This window comes from Topomyia yanbarensis, chromosome 2 (genome assembly GCF_030247195.1).
Source record: "Topomyia yanbarensis strain Yona2022 chromosome 2, ASM3024719v1, whole genome shotgun sequence".
Lineage (NCBI taxonomy): Eukaryota > Metazoa > Arthropoda > Insecta > Diptera > Culicidae > Topomyia > Topomyia yanbarensis.
This window is the reverse complement of record NC_080671.1, coordinates 219,928,780-219,940,014: the sequence shown is the minus strand read 5'-3', so window position 1 is coordinate 219,940,014 and position 11,235 is coordinate 219,928,780. Positions and strand designations below refer to the sequence as shown.

General features: G+C 48.1%; 1 protein-coding gene across 1 annotated transcript; it reads right to left on the bottom strand.

Moving 5' to 3' along the window:
• Positions 1–7,685: 7,685 nt before the first annotated feature.
• On the bottom strand, positions 7,686–10,226 carry LOC131680083 (uncharacterized). Its single transcript, XM_058960805.1, has one exon. The coding sequence runs from the start codon at positions 10,224–10,226 to the stop codon at positions 7,686–7,688; it is 2,541 nt and encodes an 846-aa protein (XP_058816788.1).
• Positions 10,227–11,235: the final 1,009 nt, after the last annotated feature.

Genomic DNA, 11,235 nt, shown 5'->3' with positions numbered 1-11,235 from the left:
AAATGTCTGGAGCCAGGCCACAAGTCATACGACTGTAAGGGCCCAGACAGGAGCAAGTTGTGTCGTCGCTGCGGTGAGGAGGGACACAAGGCGCTGAAATGCGAGAGGGCACCCAAGTGTCACATCTGCGCTAGCAAGAAGCAGGGCCGCAACCATGTTATGCGCGGACCTGCTTGTCCCTACGGGGAGGCGGGAAAGAGGAAGCAATGGCAATCGTCACACAGCTGAATCTTAACCACTGCGCACCTGCTCAGCAGTTACTGTGGCAGTCGGTATTGGAGTCGGGGACAGATGTCGCCCTTCTATCCGACCCGTACAACGTCCCTGCCGACAACGGCAACTGGGTGGCGGACGGGTCTGGAATGGCGGCAATCTGTGCAACGGGTCGGTTCCCGGTCCAGGAGGTAGTACAGTCCTCTGCGGAGGGTGTCGCGATTGCCAAGATCAATGGTGTGTTCTATTGTAGCTGCTATGCCCCACCTATGTGGCCAATAGAACAGTTCAACCAGATGATCGATAGGCTTTCGTCTGACATGGTGGGACGAAAGTCGCTTGTCATAGCGGGTGACTTCAACGCTTGGGCGGTGGAGTGGGGCAGCCGCTATACAAATGGTAGGGGCCAAGCGCTTCTGGAGGCGCTTGCGAAACTCGACGCAGTGCTAGTCAATGATGGTTCCGCTAGCACATTCCGTAGGAATGGGATCGAGTCGTGGATTGACGTAACGTTTGCCAGTCCAAGTTTGGTCCCAGACATGGAATGGAGGGTAGACGAAGGCTACACCCATAGTGATCACCTAGCAATACGCTTCAGGATCAACTTTGGTGTGCAGCATTCTAGGGTGGGTAATCCCTGTCAGGTACGCGGGTGGAAGGCCAATCACTTCGACAGCGAAGTTTTCACCGCGGCCCTAGGACTGGAGGCCAACACCGACAGTCTAAGCGGGGATGCGCTGGTAGCTGTTCTATCACGCGCGTGCGACGCCACTATGCCGAGGAAGACCCTGCCAAGAAATGGCAGACGCTCGGTATATTGGTGGAGTGCAGAGATCGCAGCCCTACGGTCAGCTTGCCTACAAGCTAGACGTAGGATGCAGCGATCCTGCACTGAGGAGGTTAGAGCGGAACGACGTGAAGTGTTTCGTGCTGCGAAATCGCCCCTTAACAAGGCCATCAAGCGCAGCAAGAGAGCGTCTTTTGACAAATTGTGCGAGGAGGCCAACGTGAATCCGTGGGGCGATGCCTACAGGATCGTGATGGCAAAGACCAAAGGGGGCTCCTCACCTACTGAACGGTCGCCAGAACGGTTGGCGAGAATAATCGAAGTACTCTTCCCGTCCCGAACCATAAGTCCCTGGCCCCCAGCGCCGCAAGGCACGGTGGGTACAGACGACATGGTGGCCCCGGTGACGAACGAAGAGCTACTTGCAGTTGCTAATTCTTTAGCGGTGAATAAAGCTCCTGGGCCTGATGGAGTTCCAAACAGCGCTCTCAAGACAGCAATCATGGCGAATCCGAACATGTTCAGGTTGGCTATACAGAGATGCCTTGACGAGTGCCGTGTTCCGGATAGATGGAAAAGGCAGAAGTTGGTACTGTTGCTGAAGGCCGGGAAGCCGCCTGGCGACCCATCGGCGTACAGACCAATCTGTCTGATTGACACGACGGGCAAATTGCTTGAGCGGATTATCCTGAACAGGCTAACTCCATACGCAGAAGGTACGGAGGGCCTGTCAAGTAATCAGTTCGGCTTTCGAAAGGGGAAGTCCACGGTGGGCGCTATCAACTCAGTGGTAAGGACTGCCGAGATAGCGATCCAACGGAAGAGGCGGGGCATTCGATATTGCGCGTTAGTGACACTTGACGTGAAGAACGCATTCAACAGCGCAAGCTGGGATGCCATCGCGCTCTCGTTACACCGGCTTGGCCTGCCGGTGGGCCTGTACCGGATCTTAGAAAGCTACTTCCAGAACCGTGTACTATTATACGAGACCGATGCCGGTCAGCAAAGTGTTCTTATTACTGCAGGAGTTCCGCAAGGTTCAATCCTGGGCCCGGTACTATGGAACCTTATGTATGACGGGGTTCTGAGACTAAAGTTCCCTCCGGGTGTGAAAATCGTCGGTTTTGCCGATGATGTCACCCTGGCGGTCTACGGGGAGTCAATCTCCGAGGTAGAACTAACGGCGGCACACGCGATAAGCATAGTGGCGGAATGGATGAGCGCGAGAGGCCTAGAGCTCGCCCATCACAAGACGGAGGTGGTTGTTGTCAATAACCGCAAGTCGGTACAACAAGCAGTTATTCAAGCGGGAGAAGTCGAGATAACTTCACAGCGGAGTCTGAAGATTCTTGGGGCCATCATAGACGACAAGCTGACCTTCGGCAGCCATGTCGACTATGCGTGCAAGAAGGCTTCGGTGGCTGTCGCGGCATTATCGAGGATGATGTCCAACAGCTCCAAGGTGTGCGCCAGTAGACGCAGGCTACTGGCCGGCGTCGCCGTATCTATCCTTAGGTACGGTGGACCGTCCTGGGCGAGGGCACTGGGAGTAACCAGTTACCGTCGCAAATTGGAGAGCACCTATCGCTTGATGTGTCTCAGAGTGATATCTGCCTACCGCACGGTATCACATGATGCATCCTGCGTGATAGCGGGTATGATGCCAGTCGGGCTGGTCATCCGGGAAGACGAAGATTGTTTCGAATTGCGAGGCAATAGGGGAGTCCGTGAGCGTGCCAGGGTGACCTCGGTCGCCAGATGGCAACGCGAATGGGACAACTCGTCGAGAGGTAGCTGGGTCTAGCTGAGTGGGAAGACCCCATGGGGAAGTTCACTTCCATCTGACACAATTCCTGTCAGGCCATGGCTGTTTCCGACAGTACCTCCACAGGTTTGGGCACGCTGAGGCCCCAGTCTGCCCAGACTGCCCAGGTGTCGACGAAACTGCGGAGCACGTACTATTCGTATGTCCCCGCTTCGACGTCGAAAGAGGCGCTATGCTAGGCGTCTGCGGCTTGGACACAACCCCTGATACCCTTGTACAGGGGATGTGCCAAGCGGTAGAGAAGTGGAACGCAGTTTCGACTGCTACCACTCAGATTGCCTGCCGGCTGCAGAGAGCATGGAGCGCCGAGAAGCAGACGAGGAGTTAGAGTGAGTGAATTGGCGGATGATAGACGAAGGTATGGTCTACCCATGCCGAGATGGGAGCGAGTGTGCGAGAATGTAAGGCACGAGTGAGAGTGTACGCTAAGTATGGACATCCCCCAGAAGTAATGCCGAAAGGTAGTTCCTGGGGATAGATGGCGGAGCCCAATGGAGTTTAGTCGGTATTAATGGCTGGTCACCATTCGAGTCCGACACGCCCCCAGTGCACCCCGTGCGGTAGATTGGACCCTACCAATAGCACGTGTACGGGGCTAGGACATAAAGGTCTTCACCATTGTTAAAAAAAAGACTACCCTTGCTTGGAGGTTGTAAGTGTGTTGTTTGTGCGTTATGTTGTTGTTTGCATACACAATAATGGGACAGGCACTTAGCTAGCGGGTGTGTGGTGTTGTGTGGTATGTGTATGGCCTAGTGCAGAGTGCACAGGCGGCCGTACATGTATGGAATTTTTTTTTTATCACACTAAACGCCGTAAAGTATACTACACAACAAGCGCAAACCAAGCCAAGGGATAGGAGAGTATTATTAGGAGGGAGTGATTGAACTTATAAAAATATAAAAATAATTCAGCTGAGGTAAAACTATAGCTGGTGGCAGGTGGCCCCTACCCCTACTGGGGCTGGTGCGATTATAACTGCACTGCACATATGCTGCATAGTCTGTGACAAGTACTGGCTATATGACCGGTACATCATATGTACGGGTGTACAGAGAAACAAAGGACTACCATAGGCGGGTGTTAGCAAAAATCTGAGTGATAGGCCTAGTCCGTATGCTACGTCTGTACTGCTTGCGACGACGACGGGCAATATAAGAGACATAGTCCGAACTTATACAAAATGTAAAACAACACCTCTCGATGCCCATAGTACGTGATCGGTACCAGCAGTACATCGGTACATCATATGCTGCTCGTGCATACTAGGTTGAGGCATAGTCCGACATTATAGAAAAAATACTGAGTTGAGCCATAGTCCGAACTTATACAAAATAATTTCAATCTCGATGCCATCGAATGGCGAGCGACAGGCAAAAGCATACACTACGTATGTGCTGCGAGCGACGGGCAATATGATAGATAGTCTGAACTTGTAAAAAAATTTCGATCTCGTTACCATCGAATGGCGAGCGACAGGCAAAAGCATACACTACGTATGTGCTGCGAGCGACGGGCAATATGAGAGATAGTCTGAACTTGTAAAAAAATTTCGATCTCGTTACCATCGAATGGCGAGCAACAGGCAAAAGCATACACTACGTATGTGCTGCGAGCGACGGGCAATATGAGAGATAGTCTGAACTTGTAAAAAAAATTCGATCTCGTTACCATCGAATGGCGAGCGACAGGCAAAAGCATACACTACGTATGTGCTGCGAGCAACGGCAGTATGAGCCATAGTCCGAACTTATAAAAAATAATTTCAATCTCGTTACCATCGAATAGCGAGCGACAGGCAAAAGCATACACTACATATGTGCTGCGAGCGACGGGCAACGTGAGAGATAGTCCGAACTTATAAAAAATAATTTCAATCTCGATACCATCGAACGGCAACCCCAGCTCACGACAAGCAAAAGCATACACTACGTATGTGCTGCGAGCGACGGGCAATGTGAGACATGGGTTTGAAATTAGGCAAAATGTAAAACACACATCTTGATGCCATCCGTCTCGACTGCGAGAGCGACCGGCAGTAGCAAGTGAACATGTAGGGGAAAGATCCGCACAAAGCAGAATGCAAAACTTCTCTCTACCTGCCGGCTGTAAGAGCGGTTCTCTCTCTCCGAGAGCGACAACAACTGACATGCACTGAAGCACCGCACAAAGAGGAATGCAAAATGTAAAACACACCTCGATGGCATGGAATGTGATCAGTAGCAGCAGTACGCTGGTACATCAGATGCCGGTCGTGCACACTTATGAGGCATAATGTGAAGTTAGGCAAAATGTAAAACACACCTCGATGGTATGGTATGTGATCAATACCAGCAGTATGCCGGTACATCACTTGCCGGTTGTGCACACTTATGGGGGCAATATGCGAGGTTAGGCAAAATGTAAAACACACCTCGATGGCATGGTATGTGATCAGTAGCAGCAGTATGCCGGTACATCAGATGCCGGTCGAGCACACTTATAAGGGCAATATGCGAAGTTAGGCAAAATGTAAAACAGCACAACATCTCGATGCCTTCATATTGCGAGTGATAGGCAAAACCATCCATTATGTCTGTACTGCGAGCAACGGCAGTATGAGACATAGTCCGAACTTATAAAAAATAATTTCGATGCCATCGAACGGGGAGCGACAGGCAAAAGCATACACTACGTATCTGCTGCGAGCGACGGCAATATGAGAGATAGTCTGAACTTGTAAAAAAATTTCAATCTCGATACCATCGAACGGCAACCCCAGCTCACGACAAGCAAAAGCATACACTACGTGTGTGCTGCGAGCGACGGGCAATGTGAGACATGGGTTTGAAATTAGGCAAAATGTAAAACACACATCTTGATGCCATCCGTCTCGACTGCGAGAGCGACCAGCAGTAGCAAGTGAACATGTAGGGGAAAGATCCGCACAAAGCAGAATGCAAAACTTCTCTCTACCTGCCGGCTGTAAGAGCGGTTCTCTCTCTCCGAGAGCGACAACAACTGACATGCACTGAAGCACCGCACAAAGAGGAATGCAAAATGTAAAACACACCTCGATGGCATGGAATGTGATCAGTAGCAGCAGTACGCTGGTACATCAGATGCCGGTCGTGCACACTTATGAGGCATAATGCGAAGTTAGGCAAAATGTAAAACACACCTCGATGGTATGGTATGTGGTCAATACCAGCAGTATGCCGGTACATCACTTGCCGGTCGTGCACACTTATGGGGGCAATATGCGAGGTTAGGCAAAATGTAAAACACACCTCGATGGCATGGTATGTGATCAGTAGCAACAGTATGCCGGTACATCAGATGCCGGTCGTGCACACTTATAAGGGCAATATGCGAAGTTAGGCAAAATGTAAAACAGCACAACATATCGATGCCTTCATATTGCGAGTGATAGGCAAAACCATCCATTATGTCTGTACTGCGAGCAACGGCAGTATGAGACATAGTCCGAACTTTTAAAAAATAATTTCGATGCCATCGAACGGGGAGCGACAGGCAAAAGCATACACTACGTATCTGCTGCGAGCGACGGCAATATGAGAGATAGTCTGAACTTGTAAAAAAATTTCAATCTCGATACCATCGAACGGCAACCCCAGCTCACGACAAGCAAAAGTATACACTACGTGTGTGCTGCGAGCGACGGGTAATATGAGAGATAGTCTGAACTTATAAAAAATAATTTCAATCTCGATGCCATCGAATGGCGACCCCAGCTCACGACAGGCGAAAGCATACACTACGTATGTGCCTGCTTGCGACACGGCAGTCAGTCTGAGAGAGAAGTTAGGCAAAATGTAAAACACACCATCTTCGACTGCGAGAGGCGACCCGACCGGCAGTAGCAAGTGAGCGAGCATGCGGGATGCTTCCCGCACAAAGAGAAATGAAAAAAATTCTCTCACTGTACCTCTGTCTGCCTGCCGGTTGTACGGGCGCACTCTCTTTCTCTCTCTCTCTCTCTCTCTCTCTCCGCGAGCGACAGCAACCGACCAGGGTGGAAGCACTGCACAAAGAGGAATGCAAAATTTCCACCACTGTACCGCAACCACAGCCCGGCAGGCGGTAGCGTAGCCACCATGTACGTTTAGCTTGTTTGCATGCCGGATAGGGGATGGGTGGAATGTAATAGGTGTATCGCGCGGATGGAATTTTCGCCTACTTGGATATTTTTGCCATGTTCGATGTGTTCCGGCGAAATATAGCACTTGAACCGCGTAACCGCTCTGAGTTGATAGGACATTTTTTGAATGACCCATTCCAAAGTTACAGGCGACGGGAGATATGACGAAAAAGTCACTATACGGCATTCGAACGAGCCTAGTAGCCTTTGCCCATCACCAAAATATCAACCCCGTACTCGTAGTATCAATGCCGGCTGAGATGGGTTTACCGCGGGCAGTCGGTACCCGGTACCCACCCATCGAGCCGACCTGACACGCAGCGACATACACCACACCTCGGCCGATCGACTCGACCGTAGGGGTGGTGATGATTATTAGCAGCGTAAATGGCAGTAGTAAATTAATCCTCATGTTGATGAAAATCTATCTATAGGGAGTGTGGTAATCGTGAAGATGTATGGCAAAAAGGCATTTTCGACTATCACAGTGTATGCGGGTATACCGAAGGTCCAAGGCACGCCCAGAGGCAACCCGAAAACACTACTCCCACTGGCGGGTTCGAAACGAGCGAGCGGTAGAGGTTTTGGAAAGGAAAAAAGTCGAACGTAATGCGAGGGTATGCGGCAAGCCTAGCCATATGGTCCACTACGATACAGGCGGTCTGTCCGACGGCGCACGGGTAGACTGTATCGAAGGTATGCAATATGGCAAACACGCACTATTGTATGCATGGTGGGTCCGTATGGCGGCCAAGAGGCGAAACCGTGTGAGAGAGTTGGCTTGTGGTGAGAGAACCATCAAAGGCCACTCTTAGTTTTGTGCTGGAGCTCGTTGGTTTTAAAACAGCATGATGCGGTAAATAATAATTTTGTTGATTCGGTGTATCCTTGGATTCGTCGACTTCCCTGCAATGTCCCAGTCTCAAATACTCGTCCATAAATTCTACATACTGTTTCCTGACATCCTGATGACGACTCAAGCGTTTCTCCAACATGAAAAATCGTTTTACAGCTATGGCCTTCGAATTTCCCAATTCATTGATGTTTTCCTTGAACGGAAGTGATACAATGAACCGGCCACTATCGTCTCGTACATGGGTAGTCCGGAAATGTTCCTCACAAAACTCCTCCTCATCTGTGACAGATTTTTGATCAGTGACCTCCTCGATTTCCCAAAAATTTCGAACCAGCATATCAAGATTTAAAACGACTGCTGCATTTGAATGAACAATTACATCTGATGCGTCATTTCCCTTTAGGTTGTATTCACCAGTTACTATCCAACCCAACTTTGTGTTATGTAGTTCCGGTAGCTCATCTGCAAGTTTCAAATTTCCTGGTATAAGAAGCTGCCAGAATAAACCGCAACCAATGAGCAAATCGACTTCATCTACGCGATTGAACTGTGGATCCGCCAGTTCCAAACTAGAAGGTATTCTCCAAGAAGACGTGTTGATATCAGACAGTGGAAGTGGACTCGTCACCTTCGGAAGCACTAGACAGTTTAGTGTGGCACTGAAGTCGGTTGTTCTAGATTGGATTTCTATAAACATGCGTTTATCCGCTGTTGATCTTATCCCATTAATTCCGGTAACAGTAACAAAGCTTGGAGTTGTAGGAAGGTCCAATAACTTCGCTAACCTTTTCGACACCATGTGTGACATAGATCCAGGATCGATGAATGCACGACACTGATGTGTCTTCTGGTTTCTATCGACCACAAGTACTACTGCAGTCATTAATAGGACTTGGGTCTGAGGAGTGCTCCATGAACAAATAGTTGACTCCTTTGATATGGGTTCATTTGGAACAGGCAACGTCCTCGATGGTTGAGACTCTGAAGACCTTTTCTCTTCAGAAACCTCTTCTTTCTGCCTTCTCGCACCATTGCTTTGCTGCTGATCAGACTTATCTTCATGATGAAGCAATGTGTTATGCCTTGACTTGCAAATCATGCAATTCTTCTTGGATTTGCACTCTGCGATTCGGTGACCTTTGTGAAGGCAATTAAAACAAACCCTTAACTCCTTCACCTTCTTAAGACGGTCAGATATATTCAATGCTCGAAATTCTTCGCATTTAAAGGTTGGATGCATTTTATTACAAAGGTGGCACGAAAAACTATCGTTGTCTGGCTGGGTTGTTGCTGCATGCACCTTTGCTAAGCTTTTCCCAAACACTGGTTTGATGGCAGATTTGGATTTTTGTTGCGATGGAGCTGGTGTGTCGGATGATTCGCACCTTTCGAGAATCTGGCATCGCTTTTTAAGGAACTCAATGGTATTCTTATACGTAGGAAGCTCGCCGTATTCCAATGTGGCTACCCAAAGCTTTCTAGAATCTGCATCCAATGCTTCTGAAAGTTGTGTAACAACCATCAACTCTGAAACGCCTTCCAACTTTTGCTCCATAAACTCGAGATTGTCTACATGTCGAGTGCACTCCTCGATCAACTCACGCATCTCAATGTGGGACTCCTTTGTCATTTTCTTAAGTTTGAAGAGTCCTCGAATATGCGTGTCGATGATGCTTCTCTTATTCTCAAACCGGTCTTCGAGTAATTTCCACGCTCTCTGGTAATTGTTATCGTTGATGGTTTTGATGTCTATTACACCAACAGCAGATCCAACAAGCGATTTTTCTAAATGATACAGTTTCATTGCATCTGAATCGGTGGAATGTTTCATAAGGTCCAAGAACATGGACTTGAATTTGGGCCAATTTTCGTAACGACCGTCGAAAACAGGAAGAGGAGCCTTCAAGCATTGCTGTTGTATAATTACTCGATCAGAACTACCGACGAACGAGGTTGACGGTACAAGTGATCGAGGAGTGCACAAAGAGCTCTCAAGTGTTTGAATGGTTACTAATGTCTCCATGAAGAGATCCTCAAACTCCTGATATTTAATTTCTTGCGCTTTCCTACCTTTTTTGTTTACGTTATCGAGAATCTCGTTGTGGTACCTTGAATACTCGTCGTAATACGTCTGTAAACTTTGTTGCATCACCTGTAAACGTGGTAGCGTCAGGTGGCTACGATCCCCACGCAGTGCACTTCGAATGCGGGTCAATTTCGCTTTCACTTGCCCCCGCTTGTAAACCAGTAAACTTAATGGATCACTTTCATTTTCTTCATCGTTATCATCACTGTCAAATTCACTACTTTGATTGTCTACTACCAGTTCTTTTTCTTCGTTTTCTTGTTTCTTTTGATGGGCTTCCAAAGCCTTCGCAAGCAGCGGAGTGTGTAGAAGCGACATTTTCACTCACTGATTTGTGGAACTATTTTTGATTTCAACGCACTTGAACACTTGGTTGATTCACTGGAAGGGAAGCCGGCCGTCGGCGACAATCGGTTGTCGAATGTTGCGGATGCAACAGATGTAGGCTACGGATTTAGCAAATCCGACTCGAACAGGTTGGAACCTCTGCTCTCCAGTTGTGCAGCAGGCTTCGATCGGCTGATCGACCTCAAATCTGGCTCGAAGGACCAAAAAATGGTCGCACCTCGACCATTTGTAAAGGCGGGACTCTTTCGGGATGAAGAACTCAGGAAGGAAAATTTTCTAATTTAATTCTTTAATTTGAGGTGCGCGATACAATGGTTAAAACACGAATGAATTTTGCACACGCAGGTGCTACCATATTTATATTGATTGGAATCGAACATTCTGGAAATCTGTGATGGTGGTAGTTTTTGACAGGAACCTATCAACATCAATTGCGTCTCACTGTGTATGTTTCCAACTTTTCTAGAATGTAGCGTAGCTGGTGTTGTAGTAGTGAAGCTGGCGTTGGCGTAGTGCAGCGAATGATGGCGTAGCGGAGCTAGAGTTGGCGCGCCTTCAAAGCGTCTGCTGCGTTGTAGATGCGTTGCTATCCACATCACACATCGAAGCAACCGAACTGAGATTGCTGTCAGCAATTTTCATTCCACCTTCAAACTTGTTCGTGAACGAACGAACACATTTGTTAAACCTTTTTTCGACATTTTCTAGACTAAACATTTGTTAAACCACCAGTGAAGTTTGGTGCAATTCGAAATTAAGCTTTGGCTGTAAAAAAAATATAATAAAAAGATGTATAAATTTTCAATTAACTAAAACTATTTCGAATGACAACAAAATATTTCACGAATATTTTTAGGAGTACCTAAACAATAAAATTATAATATGTTTTGCAAAATTCACCACTTTGTGAAAAACGGGGGGGGGGGCACTTCAGAAATTTTTAATCGTATTGGAACAATGTACAAATTTAAAATCTGAT

Excerpts from the sequence above, each read along its gene's own strand:
- LOC131680083 (XM_058960805.1), bottom strand. The coding sequence starts at position 10,226 with ATGTCGCTTCTACACACTCCGCTGCTTGCGAAGGCTTTGGAAGCCCAT.